The 24816-nt window shown below is 38.4% G+C and overlaps 1 protein-coding gene across 1 annotated transcript in view; it reads right to left on the bottom strand.

The window, feature by feature from the left end:
- The window catches only part of CYLD (CYLD lysine 63 deubiquitinase), a 1495154-nt gene that overhangs the window by 1154791 nt on the left and 315547 nt on the right, over positions 1–24816 (bottom strand). Inside the window, exon 4 of the mRNA XM_044081615.1 lies at positions 20430–20552. Coding sequence (XP_043937550.1) covers positions 20430–20552 — 123 coding nt within the window. The remainder of the gene's footprint in view (positions 1–20429; positions 20553–24816) is intronic.

Here is a 24816-nt window from a genome sequence, read left to right as displayed (position 1 = left end):
GATAGATAGCAAATGTTGGTGGCGTGATGAGGAAGAAAGCGGTAACAGGGGGCATATGTTTTGCTAATATAATGAGTTGGAGTCTTCAAAAATTCCCTATAATGTTCTCTGTCAGAAACATTGGGTAAGCAAATGGATGTAACTAGGGAAAGGAGATATTAGATGTGAACTGCCTAAACATAATAAAGCCTTGCTACGTTTAATTCTGGTGCCTGCCAAAAAATCAATTACTAGAAAATGAAAATCAAAGTCTAAAACATCTGCATTTGAAGTACTGAAAGTTGTAACAGAGATAAAAGAAGTGGAAGTTAGATCTTTATAAATGGGTAGGAACAAACTGTATAAAAAAGGAATAATAGTCTAAAATTCAAATGCCACAAAACAAAAACCAGGGAACTCCAAAGCAAGTCAGGACAGCAGACTGCAAAAAATGATTTATTCCAAGTGGTTACACAATCACAAATACAGTTAAGAGTTTTCACCCGGAACACCCCCAGGCTTCTTCAGAACAAATTAAAATGCCAAAAGCAGTGCTTTAAATAATATCATCAATCATGAATCCAGTGATCTTAAAACAAACTAACTGAACATTAGTCATTTAAAGGCCCCTCTTCATTCGGACCTTCAGAGGCAACTCTAACTAGGATACTATAATTATTTCATACCAATATATAATAAAAACAGGATTTTATATATAAAAAAAACACTTTTAAAAATCTTGTCAGCACATTGTTATAATAAAATACAATGCATCTCTCTAAAAATAACCCTGAACTTGAATAAATGGGCTATATGACATGTTATATATATATACTAATGTATATACTACACAGTCACAATTTTGCTGCTCTTAAATCTTAATACACTGTTGATACTAATCTGATCATTTAAACCCGGTGTCATTTCTGAGTCTAACTTGAGTTGCCAGTAAAGCTCCTTGTACTCCAACCTAGCTTCCCAGCAATCTCCTTGGGGATCCGTGCCCACCTGTTCCAATAAAAAGAACTTGAGTTTCATGTCCCTACAGTCCCTAGAATGTTGGTATAATGCATTGGATGCTTTAGCCTTGGTCACATCATAAATGTGTTCATACGCTCTCCTTTTCAAATTCTTCTCTTTTTTCCCAGTATAAAAACTGAAACAAGTCTCACAGATCACTAAATAAACAACACCTTTCGTGTTGCAGTTGTAAAACCCTGTAGCTCTCAGCAAATGCTTCCTAAATTGTATAAAACCCTACCTCTTATCTTGTCCATCATGTAACACTGGATACATGACCCACATTTAAATGTCCCACATTTTCTTTTATTATTTAGGATGTTATTAACCTCATTCATTTCATACAATTCTTTTAGATTGGTGTCCTTTCTTATAAAAGTGGATCTCTCAGGGAGGTAATGTTTTGTCTCTTCATTCACCCTCAAAATAGCGCAATATCTCCTCACAATGTCTTCTACTTCTGAAGAGGTGGTTAAAAAGGTATGTATAAATGCCCTGTCATAACTCACATCCTTCTTGTCTAACTTCATTCCTATATTTCTTCCTATCCCTAACGGGGTAATATTTGCTATCTCAATCCCTTATTACCTCTTTAGCAAGTGTGTCAATAAGATGTTTAGGGTATCCCCTTTCCGAAAACAAGTTCATAAGAAATTCCATCTAAGAACACACTCCTCTCACTGTTCATTCTTGAGGCCCTAATAAGTTGCCCTTAATGATTACTTTCTTTTGAAAAGAGGGGTGTCCACTGTCATAATGGAGATGGAGAATGTGTTTTTCCTAAACAATCTAGACTTGCATACTGTAACATCCAAATACTCAATGGTAGAATGGGCTGAGGTGCAAGTAAATTTTAAAAATTCAGTTGTGTTATTAACATAACATAACAAAAAAAAAAACTCTTGTAATGTCTCTCCTGAACCTTCCCAAAAAAGGCAAATATCGTCAAGGTAACGGGTATAAAAAGAAATGTATTAATTCCAATCTGATTTAAATATAAATTTCCTTTCCCAGTAATAAGGACACAATTCACATATAGAGAGGCACAGACAGGCAGCTCCCATGGCAACCCCCTGTTCCTGCTTGTAAAATTCTCCTTTAAAATAAACAAAATTATTTCTCAGGATAGTGTCCATAAATTCTAAAATAAGATTCATCTTGTTACCCTTCAGGTATCTGACGTCTCCTAGTACCTCAACAAACCATTCTAAACTAGTGTCATGTAGAATACTAGGAAACAGTTCCACCATATCTATGGTGACCAGCAAAACCACCATATTACATTTGTCCTTAGTAATGCACTTCAGGAAATCCCAAGAGTCTTTGGTAATGTGTATCAATGAACCAATAAATTCCTTTAGATGATGGTCTATAAAAATAGCAAGGGGTTCTGTAATAGATCCAGCCCCTACCACAATAGGTCTAAACTTAAGGCTCTCCGCCTTTTTATGGGTTTTGGGAATCTTGAGTTTTTCCACATGTAAAAAAAATTTATAATTTCTCATCAAACAGTTCCTTGTAATAAATGACCAAAAAAGAAAATAGTTAATTTTTGAATAAGCAATATTAATCTAATTTTTTGAGACAACAGTGTGTCTGGTCTAATCATTCAATATTTTAAACATGCTAGTTTCATAACCTATAGAATGCATCAGCACAACCTCACCACCCTTGTTGGGTTTCATCAACCTACATTTGTTGGTTCTTAAATTATTAAGAAGATCTCTCTTCAGTTCCGAAAAATTACTTGCCAAATAAATTTTCAAATTCAAGCTCCTAATGTCTTTTTCCACCATTTCCTCAAAATTCTTAATGAGGGATTAAGTGGAGGGTTAAACAAACTCTTCCTACATAGTTCAGATCTATTATAATCTTCTCTTTTGAAAAATATTTTCAAATTCAGTTGTCTCATAAACAACTTCACATCAAGTGTTTTGACAAAGCCAGCTGGACGTGTAGGGACAAACTGAAAACCTTTGGCAAACAACTGAAAATGCTCTTCTTTAATCTGAATGTCAGTAAAATTAAAAATACTGAAATTCCCAAGGGTGCATTTTCTACCCCATAAGTCAATAATACCGTGACCCTCTTCTTGTGCTCCTCCATATGCTAAGTCATGACAGGTGTCTTTTTCTTGTATGTCATTCTGTGTAACTGATATTAAACCAGTAACTGGGGTAAAATCTGTATCCAATTCATGTTGTAATTCCACCCCACCCCCCCGGGGATAATAGGAGTTGTAACTGCGATGTCCCTGTTTTTGGGCTATCCTCTCACTCCTTTTAAAAGGGGGAAGATCCAAAGGGTGGGCAGTGTTGTTGTCATTATTAATATTCCCATCCACATCTAGATGGTTACTGTTAATTAACCCCCCATCCTGTCTACTATGTGTATCTTTGGGTGGTGGGTATGCTCTCCCTTCCCTGTATTCTATCAAATCTCTCTGTAATTTCTTTATTTTCCTATTAAATTACTTTGTTACTATGTGTATCTATGTCCCTAAAAACACCATCATATTTGCCCTTCTCAACTCTAAACAGTCAGATCTAATTTTGTTATGCAAAATATTCACTTCTTTCATTAATAAATCCTTCTGCATTTCATAATCTCTAGTCATAATCTTTAACATTTCAACTCCAACCTTGTTGAACAATTCTAACAGTTGCTTATGCAGCCAGCTGTTAACAGTAACATTGTTTGGATATCTGAAAACACGGAGTCCTTTCGGAACTCTATTAACTGCCACAAATTCAGTTAAACAGTCTATTTCGATTTTGACTGTCTTTAAAGTGAACAGTTTTTCTTTGAACACCTTAAGTGTGTCTTAAAAAGTCTCGTTACCATCAGGAATGAAATGAGTAAAATTAAGCATCCTACCAGTCCAAGTTTCAAAACTGGAATGTTCATTCCCCTTTCCCCCTTCTCTGGGGATGCTGGAAATAGTATTAAATCCAAATTCAACACTGATGATAGTCGGGCATTTTTCCAAACCTGAAGCAGAGTCTCCTCGCCTCCACCAGTCCCACAAGCATGATCCCTCATTGCATGCGTAACGGGTGTGTTAGATCTGTCATTCAGCTGCAGTTGACTGCCAGGCAACCCAATGGAACTCTTGTTTGACAAAGTTTTTTGACTGGAAACAAGTTGAGTCAAAAGCAGTAGAATCTAACTGAACTCTTCCCTGGTAACCCGGGAATTGTCTTCAGGCTCACCCACTTCTCTGAAAATCAGCGGATTGTCCGGTAATGAACTGGGCTCCGCTCCTTCAGCCATATCGCTCCCAAAAAACAATAAGTCTAAAATTCAAATGCCACAAAACAAAAACTAGGAAACTCCAAGGCAAGTCAGTACAGCAGACCCAAAAAAAAAAAAAAAAACTATTTATTCCAAGTGGTTACACAATCACAAATACAGTTAAGCGCTTTCACCCAGAAAACCCCCAGGCTTCTTCAGAACAAATTCAAATGCCAAAAGCAGTGCTTTAAAATAATACCATCAATCATGAATCCAATCATATTAAAACCAATTAACTGAACATTAGTCATTTAAAGGCCCCTCTTCATTCAGACCTTCAGATGTAACTCTAACCAGATACTATAATCCTTTCACACAAATATATACATAATAAAAAGGGGATTTTATAAAAAAAAAAAAAAAAAACATTTAAAAATCTTGTCAGTATACTGTTACAATAAAATACAATGCATATCTCTAAAAATAACCCTGAACTTGAATAAATGGTCTATATGACATGTTATGTATATACTACACAGTCACAATATTGCTGCTCTTAATTTTAATACACTGTTGATACTAATCTGATAATTTAAACCCATGGTCCTTCCGGAGTCTAACTTGAGTTGCCAGTAAAGCTCCCTGTACTCCAACCTAGCTTCCCAGCAACCTCCCCGAGGATCAGTGACCACCTGTTCCAATACAAAGAACTTGAGTTTCATATCCCTACAGTCCCTAGAATATTTGTATAATGCATTGGACTCTTTAGCCTTGGTCAAACCATAAATGTGCTCATACACTCTCCTTTTCAAATTCCTCTCTGTTTTCCCAATATAAAAACTGAAACAAGTCTCACAGATCACTTAATAAACAACACCTTTCGTGTTGCAGTTGTAAAACCCTGTAGCTCTCAACAAATGCTTCCTATATTGTATAAAAACCTCCATCTTGTCCATCATCTAACACTGGTTACATGACCCACATTTAAATGTCCCACATTTTCTTTTATTATTTTGGCTGTTCTTAATCTCATTCATTTCATACAATTCTTTTAGATTGGTGTCCCTTCTTCTTATAAAAGTGGGTCTCTCTCAGGGAGGTAATTTTTTTGTCTCTTCATTCACCCTCAAAATACCCAATATCTCCTCACAATGTCTTCTACTTCTGAAGAGGTGATGGAAATGGTATGTATAAATGCCCTGTCATAACTCGCATCCTTCTTGTCTAACTTCACTCCTATACTTCTTCCTAACCCTAACAGGGGATAATATTTGCAATTTTGATCCCTTATTACCTCTTTAGCAAGTGTGTCAATAAGATGTTTTAGAGATATGCATTGTATTTTATTATAACAACATACTGACAAGATTTTTAAATAAGTTTTTTTATAAAATCCCGTTTTTATTATATATTTTTATGAAAGAATTATAGTATCTGGTTAGAGTTACATCTGAAGGTCTGAATGAAGAGGGGCCTTTAAATGACTAATGTTCAGTTAATTGGTTTTAAGATGACTGGATTCATGATTGATGATATTATTTAAAGCACTGCTTTTGGCCTTTTAATTTGTTCTGAAGAAGCCTGGGGGTGTTCCAGGTGAAAGCACTTAACATATTTGTGAACGTGTAACCACTTGGAATAAATCGTTTTTTTTTTTTTTTTTTTTTTTTTGGGTCTGCTGTCCTGACTTGCCTTGGAGTTCCCTGGTTTTTGTTTTGTATAGAAAAGGAAATTGTGGGAACAATACATCCAGAATACTGTTTTGAAGAAGAAGTAAGATTTAAGGGAAGGCATACATTTTTAAAAATTATGTAATGTTGGCTTTAAAAATATGTAGCCTGGTATGGCTAGATGATAACGTGCATCATATGTGAAGCTAGGCTGAGTGGACTGAGGACATTTTATTATTTTTTTTTATTTACCTGATAACACCCTGAACCACTGCTTGCACTGTACCACCATTGTGGTCTAGCTTGAATGTGTATAATGTCCATATCTCTCCTTTACCCATGGACCTGCTTAAAATGTACTTTAAAATGATAGTGAGTCCCTTTTTGCCTTCACATTAAGGATTGAATCAGGGTCCCCCCAACTGTAGCCCTACCCATTTCTGGGGATTATTTTTATATGGTCCCTAGCAAGTTAACTATCATTTACAAAAAGAAAGAATATCCATTGTACCTGCATTTTTGGTTACCGCATTAATTATAGTCAATGCATGAACTGCTTTAATGAAGACCTTACTCACCTAATTTTAGTTTTGTTGCACCTAGTTTGTATGTTATCCCTATTGATTGTTAAACTCATACTTTAATTGCCAACAAGAATTGCATTTATATTCATTATTATACTCTTGCTTATAATGCCTACAAGAATTGCATATAAATTGATTAGTAACTATGGTTGAATGTAATGCTTATAATGCCTACAAGAATTGCACATAAATTCATTAGTAACTATGACTGAATGTAATGCTTACAATGCCTACAAGAATTGCATATAAATTCATTAGTAACTATGACTGAATGTAAATGTTTCATCTTACTATTACTAGCTTTACTGCCCTGATACATGTGCTAACTCTGTTACATCCTCTTCATTTGTCTCCCTTCTCTCCAAAGTACCCAGCTCAACACTGTTCTGAACCTGCCCTAGCCACAACCTACCTGGTGATAAAAGAACCCTTCCAAACTCCAGTGGCTGCATCTACTTGACTCCTTTTCTCTGCACCCTCTATCAAGGAAGGAAGAAAGTAGGTTATGGACTTAGTCCTATTTGTACAGTAGGCCTCTGTCAACTATTTTTGCTTGGGCTCTGAAGTTCCCTTTGAGTTTGAGCAACCAGCAGCCTTTACCCCACCTTTCCAGCTACCCAACAGCCAATTCACCTCCTCACTTACAATAACCCACTCTAAGAATCAGATCTTCCATAGCTCTTCTCTAGTTAGCTCTCCCACTCACTTTCTTCAATACTAGTTTTGTCCACTAGGTGGCACCCTTATCCTATCCCTTATTCACTGCTTCTCTCTCTCTCTCTCTGTCCTACCTCTGTAATTACAATATATTTCTTCTCATCTCCCTTCATCCTCATCCTATCCAGTACTTACTGCCTCTCTTCCTTGTTTCACCCCTGCAACTGTACTATAGTTCTTTAATTCTTGACCTGCTCCTCCTCTTATTCACCTAGTGCTGAAACAGTAATTTACCCTCCTCTATTTTACGTTTGTTAGCTTTCTGTGTCATTCTAGACCTTTCCTACTCATGTACTACCTCACTTACCTATAGTTACCTGCATTTCTGATAGTCTCTTCTCCAGCTTCTCCTTCAATTGTCTCTACCCGATCCGTTTGCCCTGCGGGCTCACTCTGCTCCCCTACCCTACCTCCAAATCCCATCCACCCCAGTAATCATACTCTTATAACTATCAGACCACACCCCTTCTCCATTCCACTATTCACTATCTCATTCCCATTAACCAATCTTCTCTATTCTCCCTTTTGTTTTCCCTCCACTTCCTATCTCTACCACCACACCCTTTTTTCCTTTCCATACCACACCTACTTTGCCTTTATACCAACAGAAATAATTTACATCTATCATGGCAATAACCAAACCTTCCAACCTACTCCTCTTATACAGTTTGCTCATACTCACACTTCTGCCTCCTCTAACTCTAGCATACTTGCTAACCTACTATGAGCACCTAACATTTTCACACTTCTACAAAAAATCTACCTCTTCTTCACTACCCTCTCTTACTGACCATGTCAACATTACTTCCACTCCCAGATATCTACTACCTAAATACCATAGGTCAGGCCACATCAGATACAACTACCATAATACTAGAAGACATCCGTTTCATCTCAGTAAATATACTAATACTAGATATCTAACACTACTCCTCTCCCTAAAGGATGGAGATATTCACACAAACCCTGGTCCAAACACCTCCACCTCTACTCAACTCACTACCCCAAACCCCTCTACCATCCATCTACTAAAAAAACACCCAACTCCCTCATAATAGCTCACCTCAACACACGTAGCATCAATAATACAATTACACAACTCCATGCTCTCCTGGAACTCTACTCCTTTGATATTTTGTGTCTAACAGAAACTTGGATAAAACCCACGACTAAAGACAATGAAGTTACCCCACCTGGTTATGACATCTTACGTCTCGACCATGTAGCCAAAAAAGGTGGTGGAGTAGCTGTCTTATTCAAATCAGATTTTCAAATTACCAACTTCAACCAAAAACCCCCACATGACTCTAATGCTGAGATACTTATTACCAAGCTTCAGCTAAACTCAGTCAAATCAATCTGTATTATCTGCATCTATGTTCCTCCAGGAAATAACATCACTACTATTGAAAACATCCTTTGTTGGTTATCGCAAAACCTTCCCCAAGAAACCATCATCCTAGGTGATTTTAACATTGATTGGAAATGTTGCAACAACAACTACCCCACTACCCATATTAATCTCTATGGATTTACCCAAATTATTACCTCCCCCACTAGAAATAACAAGAAAGAAAGTACCTTAGATTGGATACTCATCAATAATCAATCCCAGTCTTACAATTCTGGAACCCTCCCAGACGACATTAGCGACCACTTACTAACCTACATTATCAGGCTTAAAACCTATCCACCTTTTCAACCCATATTTAGGACAATTAGAACTAAGAAAAACTTCAACTTGGATCTATTCTTAACTGAACTTAGAGCATGTAATTGGTCCCCATTAAAACACCTTTCTCTTGATGAGGCTGTTGACTGCTTTAATGCTAATTTCCTAGCCATACTCAACCACCATGCTCCTACCCGCTCTATTAGGATCAGAACCAAATCTGCTCCTTGGCTTTCTAAGGAAACTAAGCAAAAGATCCATCTCAGAAATAAATATTGGAATAAATCACGCTTAACTAAAACCCCCATTGACCTCCAAAACTTCAAACAATTGAGAAATGAAACAAAAAAAGCCATAATGTCCGATAAACAAAACTATTACCTACATTCTCAACAGACCCACCATAATAAACCACAAAAATTCTGGGCAAGTATTAATCGATTATTATACCCTGGTCAATCTATTACACCTAACCCACATGGCACTGACAAGGACAACCCCAAACAAACTGCCAATACCTTTAATACCTTTTTCACCAAAACAATTCAAACTCTTGCCAGTCAAATCTCTCCGCAAAACATAACCATATCTAAGTCTGAATCTAACCCACCACCTCCATTTGTCTTCCAACCTGTATCAACAGCATTTATTCTCATCCTTATCCAAAAACTCAAACCATGCACTCCTTCTGCTGACCTACTACCTGCAGAATACTTACAGTTAGCAGCCAAATCTATTGCTTACCCCATCTCCATTCTCATCAATAGAACCATTACGGAAGGATACATCCCCAAACTTTGGAAAGTCTCCCACATTATTCCCCTTCATAAGGGGGGAGACTCCACTGAACTCTCTAACTATCGTCCCATAGCCCTACTCTCTCCTTTATCTAAGATTATGGAAAGATGTATCCACAAACAATTGCTAAAGCACCTTCTCCATAATAACCTGCTCTCCAACTCCCAACATGGCTTCAGACCTTCCCATAGTACAACTACTGCCCTACTTTCCTTCATGGACACCATCAACAAAAACCGTAACCTTAACATGCTTTCCTCTGCACTTTTCATCGACCTGTCCAAGGCTTTCGACATGGTAAATCACAATATACTCAAACATTCTTAAAACTCTGTCACTTGACACACTAGCATGGTTCTAGTCCTACTTAAATAACAGACATCAAGCTGTGCTCTGGAACACCATTCTTTCTATCCAACTCCCTGTCAATATTGGTGTCCCTCAAGTTTCCATACTGGGCCCTCTCCTGTTTTCTATATTCATCAATGACCTTCACCAAGTATTTCCCCAAGCTACATGTATACAATACGCTGATGATTCTACACTTACATGCTCAGCCATATCTGTATCTAAACTTCAATCCCTTATACAAGACTTATTTAACTCAGTAGAACTATGGTTTACAAAACGCTGCCTCATACTAAACCCCCAAAAAACTAAACTTCTCCTTTTTACACCTACCAATAAATCTCCCCCAATTGAATTCACTGTAACATCCAATAATTACACTGTCATATCCCAAGATCTTACTACCAAACTGCTAGGTATCACCATAGACAACAACCTTAACTTTGACACTCATATCAACAACATTTTGAAAACTACTAAAAAAATTGGCTCTCTTTATAGGATCAAACCCTTCCTCACTCCTGCAACCAGAATAACTATTGCTCACACCCATCTAATCTCTACCCTTCTCTATGCCTCACCCATCTTTACTAATCTGTCAAAAAATAACATTAAGAAACTAGAAAACTCCTACAATAATATAGCCAGATTTGCCATAGGTAACCCATTTAAAACACACCACTGCCTTAATCTAAAGTACCTACGGTGGCTTGAATTACAGCAACAGCTGAAATTTAATCAACTGACCATTGCCCATAAAATACTTTATCAACCTGCCAAAACACCCATCCTAACTAACCTTATTCACCCCTACAATAACCTGAAGTCCCTAAGATCTTCTCAAAAACTTCTTGTAAATATCAATAAATCAAACAATAGAGCTGGAGACTCTCTCTTCTTTAACACTGTTGGGAAAACCTGGAACCTACTTCCCTCTGAACTTTCCACTCTTCCCTCTATAACTCTGTTTAAAAATAAACTTAAGCTCTTCCTTAAAGCACATTGGATGTGCCCCTGTACTAAACCTGACTGAATGCTCTTGCCACTTGATTCAACCCCACCTTCACATCTCTGCAACAATCTCTTCTTAACAACTACCGTTCTACCTCTCCCACACAGTCTTACCTGTGTACTCACTAAATAGGAACATGCTTTACTAGTTGATTTTTTAATCACCTTTAACTCCATTTTACTTTCCTTTTACTCATCCTTTCCTATCTACAATTATATTATACAAGTTCTGCTATTAATGCTTTTGAACATCTATGTCTTGTCAATATTTTATATATTTTTTGATACTCTATATACCTATGACCACTTATATTGTCTTCGTAATGGTGAATGTAATTGCATCTGATATATGTACTTCTGTAGATGTGTACTTTAGTGAATCTGTTTTGGAGCTTATCTCCCCGGGCCTCTACTGAAAATGGACATATATCCAGCTAGACTAGCCCGGTCAACAAATGTAAAATAAATAAATAAAAATAAAATATGTTTTGTATAAAGTTTGGAATTTTGTTAATATGGTTTGCTTTATTTTATATAAATGCACGTTTGCGTATGTCTTAAGTGATGAATTAGTAAAGATTTTAAATACTTTTCCCATCTTTTTCAGAAAGAGTAGCACTGGAACTGACTAGGTGCTTAGTTGCAAGGGGATCAAACAAAGCTATAGCTGCTTGGTCTGGTTTGGGAATAGTGTATAAAAGTTTAGAAGGCTGGGGAACTTTATGCATTCTATTTGGCTTTTTAGGGACAGCTTACCGACTATCAGGAAAAACGAAGGCACTAATACACACATCCTTTAAAGCACAGAGAAGAGGAAAAATGTGTGTAGGACATGGAAGATCTTTATGTAGCAACTCATTGTATTTTCTGCGGGGCTCAGAAACATCAGGGTTCTCAAACTGAAAACATTGGCACAATATAGCGATAGTCTCAGAGAAAGAGAAATCTGCACAGGACAAACAAACTGAGGTGTCCTCAGAGTCTGAAACAGAAATCTGAAGAAAAACTCTGTATTTGTCCATATATCTTCCTGTTTATATTCAGAATCTTGAATCTCTTCAGGAAAGGAGGTAGCACTCTTTTACCAGAAATTACTTTACAAGAAGGATCAATACTCTAAATAAAACCTTGAGCCAGACCCAGTAAACTACTCCTAACCAAAAAAATTAGAGAAGTAAATATATGCTTGGTTTTCTGTTTCTTAACAGGATAAATGTGACCAACCATGTTACTAATGCCAGCAGTGGCTTCCCCAGGGATGGGTACAACATTCTGATATAAAAGGGAAACCTTTCCTGTTCCCTCTCCCAGGACCGACAAGAGTGGTTCTCCCTTGCCCACTGAGGGGACCTCAACTGCTGCAAAGTATGTGACCAGCCCTGGGTATATAGTGGCTGCAGATGCTACAACAGATGAATATGGGGTAAAAGATGAGTGGTCTGAAGTATAACAAATTGCTCCAGCAGAGTTACCCACCTACAGCTGCGGCAAACTGCTAGCTTGCTGTCGTAATAAATGTTGGCTTAATTTTTGTCTTTTTGCAGCTGCAAGAAGTACCAACTGTGGGAGCGGTAGTCTGTATCATGGTCAAACCAAAAAGGGTGCCTCTTTCTTGGTGATGACAAGCAGCCAATGCCATAAACACTAATCAGTGTAAAGAAGTTACTTGTTTGACAAAAAACACAGTAGAAAGCACATTAAAACACTGTGCCAGCCCCAAAAAGTAAAATGAACTCAATTTTACCACAGAAAAAAATATTTTCAGTTAGTGACAAGAAAAAGACTGGTCTGAAGAAGCGAATTGATTGATTCCGTAAAAGCGCTCACTCTTTTTATTTGTTTGTTTCTACATTAAAAGATTTTTATAGCCGTGTGTGACCAACATACATTTCTTTTGGCAGTATCTATTTTTATGAGTCTATATTAGAACACCGAACATTCAAAATGTCGAGTGTTCTAATATCGAACCCTATCAATCGAAAATTCAAAACACTGAACATTCAGAACAGCAAATTTTTTCCTAGGGAAAAAATTTGCTGTTCCAAAACACATACACACAACACAAGCACACCAAACAACCAGCAATCCACACACATACACCTAAACACTTACACGTAACCCTACACTAAATTATACATACACTACTAACTATCCACTTACCTTAACCCAAACCCTAACCCTAAGGTCCGTTACTATCGCATAGTCACCTCACACGCTCCCTAACCCTAACTCGCCTAACCCACACAATCACACACTTACCTGAACCCAACCCATAAATTTCCACCAGAGCAGTGAAAATACCGAAGCAACAGAAACGGACAACCAAATTCTTTCCCTAGGAAAAAAATTGGTTTTCTGTTTCTTCGATATTTTCAGCATTTGCTGAAAATGGGTCGATATTACAACACTCGACATTTTGAATGTTCGGTGTTCTAATATAGACCCGATTTTTATTGTTGGTTGCTTCATTCGGTGTCTGGGACATTTCTTGTTTATAAAAGTATGCCTGACACATATACAAGACTAAAGGGACTAAAAATGTTTTCAGAGCTTGCAACAGGTCGATATTAGAACACTCGACATTTTGTATGTTCAGTGTTCTAATATAGACCCGATTTTTATCGTTGGTTGCTTCATTCGGTGTCTGGGACATTTCTTGTTGATAAAAGTATGCCTGAAACATATACAAGACTAAAGGGACTAAAAATGTTTTCACAGCTTGCATCTTACTATCCATATCCATAAATAAGAGTTTCCAGTTTCTCAGTTTAGTATTATGTTATCTGTAGTCACTTCCCACAAATAATTACCTGCCATAACAGTAGCCTTTTTAATTCATACCCCTATCATGTCCCCATAAATTTGGGTATTGCTGAAACATTTCATGTGTGGGTACATAGTTTATGGCTATAGCCATTATTTTATCTTCATTAATTTATATCTCAAAAAGACCTGAATCTGTCTCAAAATGTTCCACAACAGTCCTTTTTCTGGATTTATCAGGTACAAAATATCTCAAAGTACAGCCAACTTTTCTTGATTACCATACCAATTATATCCTTGTATTTCTGACTCCCTTATTTTCTATGTCAATGGCTCTAAATATAAAGCAAATAAAGGGAAAAGAGGAGACCATTGCCTGGCTCATCTTCTCAAACACAACGTATCTGAGAGGAGCCTTCCCATTTTAATTCTTGCCCCTAATACTTCATATACCCTTCTAATTAAAGTTATTATTGTATCAGTGAATGCAAAAGCTTCCAATACCCTATTCATAGAATCCCAGTTTACTCTTTCAAATGCTTTCTCTGCATCACGACCCACCAACAACAGAGATATTTTCATACATTCTGCTTCCCTCTGGATCATCATTGTTCTATTGCGTTATCAAATGTTTGCCTCCCCTCCACATAACCACACTGATTGATATCTATCAATTCTGGCAATACCTTTGCCATTCTTTTGGCCAGTATAGACATAAACAGTTTATAATAGTGGTTTACTGAAATAGGTCTATATGAAACTGGGTCCCAGAGGTCTTTGCCATCTTTAGGTAACACAGACACCACAGATTTCTTCCAAGATGTTGGTGCTTCCCCTCCTTTTAAAATACTGTTAAAATCTTCCTAATCTTTATCACTTTCTTCCCTTCCAATTTTCAAACGTCCACAGGAATACACATTCCTGGAGACTTTCCTGAAGATTGACAATACATTACATACATCTCATCACCTCCTATCTTAACTGTTAGTTGTTGAGCTTCATCTGCCTCTAACCTTGTCATAATTAAGTCTTCCAAAAAATTTCCATTTGTACTCTTTCTAAATGTTTACATTTCACTGCGTTATACAAATTTTCATAACATTTCTGGAATATCTCTAAAACCTATACAGGATCTTGTGTTATGCATGAACCTTAACTGTGTAGTGCTAAAATACTCCTTTAAATCAGGTAAACCTAAACTACCTTGTTCTACTGGAAGGGTCTTATTTGGACTTGGAAAGAGACCACAGTTGTGTTTCTTGCGAGTCACATAGAAATTACATTTCCCCCCACCCTCCTGCCTTAGTGCTGTTGTGTTTCTAAACTCAAGTGTCTTTCTAGTTACCTGTCCCTTATGTTAATTTGGCCACATATTTCATTCCCTCTCCTCTTTCATTGACTACTGTAAGCACAAAATTATCACTGAGTGAAATCATTCCCCTTCAGCTATTTAAATTTATTGGACATATAGTGCTAGAGTACAAAGTGCCCCCTTCCAATCTATCTTGCTCTTTTAAAATTAGTTGCTCCCCACTTAGCTAAAGCTTAAGTTGCCCCCTTTCATATCTAACTGCTTACTGCACACTGCAACTTTTATCACAATAATCCATTTTTCCATCTTACATTTAAAATCTGCAACACATACCCCAAGACCACCAATCACTGGAGAGCCCACATTTTGCCTCTCAGTAGTTATTTTGGGATTAGTGCTTCTGTTTTGCTCCTGGTGAGAAAAGGAACATATGGACATTATTTATTTTCTGGAGACTGCTGATCACCAGAAAGCTCAACAACTGTTTCATAGGTGCCAACTTGGAATTTTTGCTTATGTTTTGCTCCTGGTGAGAGAAGGAGCAGACTACATTGATTCCTGACTGTTTCTGATTGAACAGTGAGCATCTGTGTTGCGATTTCCTGATTGGTCTGGTTACTATTCAAGGCATCTACCAGGAAAAGGCTACAACAAGCTTACAGACCCTTGCATCACCTGGGACAAGACTGTTGATCACCAAAGAGTGTGTTGTATGCTCCTCATCTTGGGAATGCTGCTGCTGTTTTGCTTCTGATGAAGAGAGATGCAAAGGAGCATTGTATATCAGCAGCATGAAGCTGTGGTGAGACCACCACTAGTAGTAGCCAGACAGTAGCCATTCAGACAAAACACCTTTTCATTATTCTTAACAAAGCAAATTCTTTATTTTCAGTAAGTACTGCTTGATTTGCTGCAGTCTAACCTCACTTCAGAATATCTTCCTAAATACTTCATCCATAAATCATCAGAGTCTACTTATCAGTTTCCCCGTGTTTGATAGTGCCCTGTACAGACCTAGACACCTTGAGTTGACATTTTCTCCATAAAAGCACCCTTGAAATTTCACCAACACCAGGTTGCACACAGGGCAACTAGTTTGCAGTCACAGGTACTGCCACCAGTTGCAAACCAGGTAGTCCTGACATTACTTTATATTCTCACTCCAACCATATAATCAATAAAAAGGGCCTATTTCCATGGGTATGAACTTTCCCACCATCTCTGTTATCAGGTTGGTGGCTATGGGCAACCTGAGGCAATACAGAAATTGTCTTACATTTATGGACAACCAGTTAATTCTCAAACAAACTGATATATGCAAAAGATGTATTTACACAATGTCACTCAATGCAAAGCTCTTCATTAAAGCACTCAATGTCAATCAGGTTGTCAGTAGCACACACACTGCACTCATTACACACAGTTCAAAGTAGTCACATAGATCTATGCATGCTGAGACACTTAAGTGTAACCTTCCTAAACCCCCAAATACCTCATAGATGAAGCACACACAACAAATGCCTTCAGAAGCCCCAAATGCACTCTTTCAAAACAACACCCACATCAACACATACAGACACATCTCATGCAGCCTCTACTTCCAAGACCATAAAGCAAGCCAACACACAATACAACATTCTGGTCATTGGACACTCCATTGTGAGACACACTGATGTCCCTCTCACCAGGCTGAGTAAGGAGAAAGTCATAGTCAGTTGCTTAACAGGGGGCAAGTTCTACCACATTACATATCTATTCAGGTAAATGGACCACAACTACCAGTATGACTCTGTCATAGGCCATGTGGGTGTAGGTGACATGAGATATACCTTTCTAGACTATATGAAGTGAGAGACATCATGGAGCTCTCAGAATATGTGATACAGGTTGGTATGACCCTAACAATGAGCAGCATTTTATTTTCTCCAAGGATAATGCCACAATATGAACAGAAGATGACCGACTTTAATAGTTATCTTAGTTTCTGGTGTCATTCTAAGGGGGTGCAATATTTGTCAGCATGGTAGGAGAAGGTCAAAAGACCATGCTGCTTTTCCAGGGAAGGTCTGCACCTCTCCCTTCTAGGCTTTTGAATTTTAGCTAAAACACTGTCCACCCACATACTGCCTTTTTTAGGCAATGCCAAACTGAAAGGACTTCTGACACAGCAAATCAAAATGAAGAAAATCTAAAGGTGTTACTGCTCAATGCTAGGAGTCTAAAGAAAAAACTCCGCTGTCTACAAGCTCTTCTCACCCTAGAGGATGCTGATGTCTGTGAGGTCACTGACACATGGTTTTAAGCCATGCACAACACACCAGCAGGGGAAGGCTATAATGCCTTCCACACATGTGGACCAGCTACCACACAGACAGGGACAAAAAAACGAAGTTGTCTCGATGTGCATCAAAAATCTATCTTAAGGATGGTCAAACAGGACAATGCACATGAGATTCTCCATACTCCAGTCACCACAGGAAAATCCCATACCACTTCCTTGCAAGCTATAGTCCCCTCTCTATGACCCAGAAAACCCATAACATGTATTTAAACTCATCGGAAACACTCAAAATCTAACTAATTTCCATATTCATAGGCAACCTTAATTACCACACTATTAACTGACAATCATATATGATACTAAATATATAGGCACAGAGATTCCAGACCTTTGTAAACACTAACTCCCTGACCAGGGGTGCGAACATACTGGCTCTGGTGCTCACCAATATGGGAGAGTGCTGCACACCCCCTAGTGTAATGTCTTCTCTGGCAAGGTCAGACCACAAAATAGTCTCCTTTGAAGTAAAAAATAAAACCTAGAACACCAGCTAACCCAGGAATAGTCAGGAACTACTCTAAGGTTAACTTCCTACTACTAAGTGATAACCTGGTAAAATTCCAAGCTCCATAAACCCTGAGAACACTTCTGTCTACACAGAACTGTTCACATAAACCCTATAAAAGCATGTTAATAGCTGCATATAGGCAGCTGTACCTTCCTGGAAGAAGTACAGAACTACATCAGAAATCAAGACACCCTAACGGAATCACATCAACAGGCTGTTCAACAGAAGGAAGAAAATTATGGCAAAATTACGAGGTTTAGCACCCAGCAAGATAAAAGCACTCTCAAACTACGCAAACAACTCAGAGAACAAGGCAAGTCTACCAAAGCCAAATGTGAGGTAAACTCAGTTTCTCAAGCCAAATACCCACAAGGCATTCTTTAGCTATGTCTTCAACCTCAAAGGCAATACACAATTGTGTTAGTAGCTCATTGTAAATGGAGCCACCTATACTGAGGCAGAAGATATAGCAAACTTACTGGCCAACAAATTCAGCTCCAGCTTTACCCCTCTCTCCCCTCCTCAACCTTCCCTCAGAAAATACCATCAAATACAACTCCCCCTGCTATCACTAGGGAAAAGGTCCTTAATGCCCTCTCTAAGGCTAAGACCACTGCATCAATGGACCCAGACAATATCCCAGGATGTCTTCTAAACAGCATGGAATGTGACCCATTATGCCTTCCGAAATTGCTATTTAACCGTAGCCTCCAAACAGGCTTCATGCCTTACAAACGTAGAACAGCAGCAGTAATCCCTCTGCACAACAGAAGACCATCTACAGACCATGGAAACTACAGACCTGCATGTTTCACCAGTCTCGTACACAAAGTCATGGAAAGAATTATCATGGAAATGATCAGTGATGACAAAGGAAACCTCCAGACATTGGACCCAATCAAATTTGGTTCATCAAGGGCAGTTCACACCTAGTCAACCTGGTAGACTTCTTTGAGAAGGTCACTAAAGCAAAGGATGAGGGCAAAATAGTTCACATTGCTCACCTTGACCTTGCTAAAGCATTTGACACAATACCCCACTCTGACACTGTTGACAAGTTAAAGAGGTTAGGTACAAACCCTTATGTTACCTAATGGATAGTCAACTGGCTCACAGACAGGACCCAGGAAGTTAGAATTGGGGAGTCCACCTCTAGGACATTCACAAGCTGAGTCCCTCAGGAATCAGTCCTGAGACTGCACTTTTTTGGCATTTACTTCTCTAAAATAAAGGCCAATGTCAATTGCCTCTGGCTGACTAAATTTTCAGATATGGAGTCATAGAATCCCCCACCAACACAAATGATTCTCCAGCAAGGGCTGACACAGAAGAATAACTAGTGTCTGAGCCATGGACTAAAACTAAATGCCAAGAAAAGCATAACAGTATCCCCTAGGAGTCATCCACCCCTGGTAACTGTCATATTGTCAACAGACACCTAAAAGTTGACCCATTAATCAGGGAGTTGGAGACGCACACAGACAGTAATCTAGGCTTTGATCATCACATGCCTGCAGTAGTGAGAAAATCATTCTACGTTATACAACCTATAAACAGAAGTATGGCATCTAGGTCCAAGAAAGTTATTGTTCCACTTTATTAGTCATTCATCAGCCCTAACATTGAGTACAGTGCCCCCTTTGGTATGTAACTAATCATGCATATCCAACAACTGGAATGTCCATAGAGGTTCCGAACTAAACCAATACAAGATATAAATAACACATCCTATGCAGACTACCTCAAGACCCTATCCCTGTATTCTGTCTCCTACAGGCTGTTGTGATCTATGGCTGGCATACAAGACATTATCAGACCGTAGCCTGAAGGACCTCCCTCATATTCACAAAACAAACAGCATCAGAATCACCCATTCTACAGACTGAAACCTTGCCTGTGATAGAAATATGGCCCACTGGACAGATATATATATCCCACAGATTACCACTTCTCTGCAACAGGCTCCCCATCCATGTGGAGCAGAGTTCATCCCTAAATCAATTCAAGTGTAACTTGGACAACTGGATGGTGAACAGGAAATTCATCCCTGGCTTGTCACCTACATCTCTGACGAACACTGGAAGCCAATAAACGATTCATCTCCTAGGCCACTGCTTGTACAGGCTTCATCTCTCAAGCCCCTTCTTACACTTATCAAGGGTACAACAACTTGTCAGAGACTTGGGATGCATGGCTAGGCTTAAAAAGGTCCATGTGGTTGTTAGCCTAGTAAACACTTATTAACCTATCAACCCTTTCAACATTCTATAGCCAATGTCATGCTAAATGTTTTTGTGCTTGGAGTTTTTATCAAAAATAGTTGCTTAACTGCAATCTTTCTAAACTCATGCATATTATTTAGATACTTCCTTATTTTCTCTTCAGTATTCTGCATTTTCTCCTCCTCTTTTTCTGTGAAATTTCTGTTATTCCACAATTCTTTAACTTGTATGATCATAGCATTATCCCTACCCTCTGCCATTTTGAAGGGGTGCTGCAGATCATCACAGATAACCTGGAGGACTGACCATTTCCAGCTGACTCTCTGTCAAGGGCGGCTCGTGATATAGGACTGTAGGACTGCAGCCTTCCCACCTAGAAACACAAAGAAAACAAACCGTGAAACAAAAATTAAGAAAACAAAATATTTTATTTTTCATGAACTCCGCGCATGCACACTCAGACGCCCGCAGATGCCCAGGAATTTGTGCGAACTCAGACTGCCTTAGTCAGCAGTCCGGATACAGGGAAGGCATTTCTGCCCCGCAGATGCCCAGGAATCTGTGCAGTAATGACCACACAGAACAGAGGAGTTCCAGACTGCTTCATCAGCAGAGAGGTGCGTTGTAAGCTTACGTTCATCGCGGGCTTGGGACTTGGATTTCGAGTGGGCTACGGGTCTGGACACATTTAAACAGGTAGGTGTTTGGGACTTGAATTGTACTGCTGCTTGGGGTGTGTGTGTGTGTGTGTGTGTGTGTAATGCCCCAGTTGCTATATACTGGTGGCTAGAGCAAACTCATGGTGGTGTGGTAGGGAATACCTCAGGCTTGAACCCTGTACCTTACCTTGTATGCAGGTGTTAAGGGCCTGAATTCCCTACCCACCACAATTTGTAAAAAAATTTGCAGATTTTTGCCTCATATTTGATCTGTTCTATTCCTCATAGTATCTGTGGTTTCTAAATGTTTATATGCTTGATATTTGATGGTACAGTGGTAGCATTGTTGCCTGACAGCTGCAGGTTTTCAGGTTTGATTCTTGGCTGGAGTGCCTTCTGTGTGGGGTCTGCATCTTCTCCCTGTGTTTGTGTGGGTTTGCTTTTGTGTCCTCCCATGTTACAAAGACATGTCTGCATTATTTCTTCTTGGGCCTCTGCTGAAAATGTTTTTTTGTTCCAAGTCAGACTGTCCTGGTTAACAAATGTTAAATAAAATTGACAGGCATTTGAATTTCAGACTTCAGGTTTCTGAATTCCTTACGTATTTGATGGTGCAGTGGTAGCATTGTTGCCATTGCCTCACAGCTGTAGGTTTTCTGGTTTGATTCTTGGCTGGGGTGCCTTCTTTGTGGAGTATGCATCTCCTACCTGTGTTTGTGTGGATTTGCTCTGGTGTCCTGCCATTTTACAAAGACGTGTCTGCAGTAGTTCTCCCTGGGTATCTGCTGAAAATTTTTTGTTCCGTCAGAAGTAAAATTGACAGGCATTTGAATTTCAGACTTCATATTCTTCAGAAAATACATAGTAACACAACCTTTTATTCTAGCAAATTTCTAAGTTTATAAGATGAATATTTGAAATTTGTCCCGATTTTTGGGACTGTATTCCCCCATTATTGGCTTCATCCAGGTTTTTTGTGCTAAGGTTGACAGCTATGGCAAGAACTGAATTCAGTGAATATGCTTGAGGGCTGTATTCCCTCCAGGTGTTTTGTGCTAAGAGGTTGACAGCTATGGTGAGAACTGAATTCACTAAATGATAGCCATTTAAGTTTCAATTGAATTCACTAAATGATAGCCATTTAAGTTTCAATCTTCCTCTCTTTCACAAAGCAGCTGATATGGCGTAGTGGTATGTTGCTCTGATTGTTTTGTACAGGGGCCTTGGCAGTAAAATGTATGGTGGTAACACAGCATTTTTCTTTCACAAAGCAGCTGATTTGGCATAGTGGTATGTTGTTCTGACTGTTTTGCACAGGGACCTTGGCAGTAAAATGTATGGTGGCAACACAGTATTTTATTCTAGCAACTTTCCAAGATTATACAAGCAATGTTTAATGTGTCCCTGGTTTTTGGGCTTTTGACCCCCCTCCCCCAATATATTTTGGCTTTTTCAAGATTTCTTGTGCTGTGAAGTTGAGATGCAGTTGAGTACTGGGTAGATTTTACAAGGAGCTGAGAGCTGTAGGGGAAGAGAAGTTTAGTGCTGCTTATGCTAAGTCTCTGTGCATTGTTAATACCACAACAGGTTGTGTACTTGCTTTTGGCAGAAGGCTGTGGGTTCTACTCCCAAAAGGGGTGGATGCTGCCATACTGAGGATGTCTTCCTTGGTGAAGATACTAACTATGAGCCTGTTATCAGTTTGCCATCCATTTCCTATTGTAATATTACTAGCTTATCATTTTTTAACGTAATATAGGCAATTTATTCCTCAGGGGCAACAGACACTTTATTTTTCAGTGAAACCATGAAATATAAAGGTGTTTGCTAGCAGCAACCTCTTCATTAGTTACAGATTTCTTTAATGTGGAATTATTTAGATGACTTTTACTTCTTCAGAGATTGTGCATATTTACTGATAATGGTGGACTGTAGAATTGTGCATATTTACCGATAATGGTGGACTAGAAGTTTGAGTAGACTTTTATGATGGAAATGTTCTGAACTGGGCAGTTTTGTCATTATGGGTGCATGCATTTTGTTTCATTGTTTACTGGAAAAATGTTCTGAATTGGGCAGTTTTGTCATTATTGGTGCATGCGTTTTGTTTCATTGTTTAATAAATTTAAAATGCCCTCTAACAACTATACTGTATTGTACAAGGAATATAATTTAGTACAATCAGGAAGATGTATCAAAGAGCACATGTATGTTTCATATGCAAGGGGCCTATGATTTGAAAACAGCCTAGAATTAATCTTTATCTGCCACTAGCAAAATATATTTTCTTTGAATGTGGGTTTCAATGCTGTTTCAATGAATGTGAGTTTCAAGGGCAGAGAAGTTCTAAGTCCGTTTTCATTGTGAGACTGCATTGCTTTGTTTTGCAGATGTCTTAGTGTTTGTGCTGTAAAATGCAAAATAAAACTTTCAAATGAAGTCCAAATCATCATAGAAGTAAAGCAGTATGCACATTAGTGTTTATGGTAAATGGAGTGAAATAGCCAAGTAATGGATCATTGGAATGGCTGCAGGGGGGAAGCTCCATTCAACGATGATTTTGTGAGGGGGAAGGGCGGCAAACTCAGACAGCCCTAGCTGAAGTATACCTCCCAACTGTCCAGATTTTCAAAGAATGAATAGATTTTTGCTTCTTATTTTTGGTTTGTTCCTCATAAAATTTGTGGTTTTCTGGCAAATCATTTAGGAATTAAGTCACTAAATAATGACACACTGAGTTTCAGACTTCATAACCTTCAGAAAAATGCATGCTAAAGTAAGACCTGTTATTCTATCAACTGTCTCAGTTTATATAAGAGCAATTTTTAGCACTGTTTATATGTTCCCCCAATATATTTGGCCTTGTCCAGATTTATTGCATTAACAGGTTGAGAGGTACATGCAAACAAATTGCTTTATAGAATTAGGCATAGCCAAACCTCTCAACTGTCCCCGATTTTGGCTCAAAATGTTGCTCTTCCCCCTAATAATCCCTCCGCTAAATAGAAATTTTGGAAGAAAACATGGAGGGTTTACAATTAAGAAATAACTGTAATAATCAGATTTGTAGATTACTTTTATTTCAGAAATGCGTGTAGAATATTTTATTTTGGCAGCTGCTCAAGTTAGTAGTACTAATATTAGTGTCCCTTCTTTAACAGGTTGCCAGCTGTATTGTGTGGCTATTTTATATTTTTTGCATCACATTTTTGGTCCATTTTTCATAAAATTGTGTTTTTTTTTGGCAAATTAGTGACAAATCATTAAAGACTGAAGTTAGAAAATAATGACAGACATTTGAGTTTCAGATTTCATACCCTTCAGACAATTCATACTGATGCAAGACCTATTCTATTATCTTTCTAAGTTTATAAGAGCAATATTTAAACATCGTCCTTACTTTTGGGCCTTTGTCGCACTTCTGTGTATGGCTTTGTCCAGATTTCTTGCTCTGAGGTTGAGAGGTATGACAAATGTGTCAGGGCCATCACAGTCAGTCAGAGACATTTCAAATTGTGACATACTTGTTGCACCCCACTCCCCCATGTAGTGACTCTGGATGTGTCCAAGCAAGAGAGGAGTAGTTATGCAGTGTAAATGTGCAGAGTATCCCCCCCCATCCAAGGTAGGCACAAGTACTACAGTGGCTTTTCATCTGTCCTTGATTTTGCAGAATGGTCTGGTTTGTCATATTTTTGTACTGTTGATTTATGCTTATTACTCAAAGTGCCTGTTGCTCTGTGTTTAAGTAGCAATGCTTTAAAGACCATCAGGTAAGCTTGTCTGAGATTGTAAGAGGCAAGTAAGCTTTAATAAGCATACTGTTAAAGAACTGCCAACATTGAAAGCCTTTCTGTTGTTGCCATGCAGAGAATACTTAACTAGATAATGTATAAGTCTTGGGTATTGAAATGCATATGACAGTATTTGTAATAAAGGACAAGATTACATTATTTTAAGAAGCTCATTACACTTGAT

Source organism: Protopterus annectens, chromosome 8.part1 (assembly GCF_019279795.1).
Source record: "Protopterus annectens isolate FY-2018-M chromosome 8.part1, PAN1.0, whole genome shotgun sequence".
NCBI lineage: Eukaryota > Metazoa > Chordata > Ceratodontiformes > Protopteridae > Protopterus > Protopterus annectens.
Note: the sequence above shows the minus strand (reverse complement) of the source record. Positions and strands in the feature narration are given on the sequence as shown.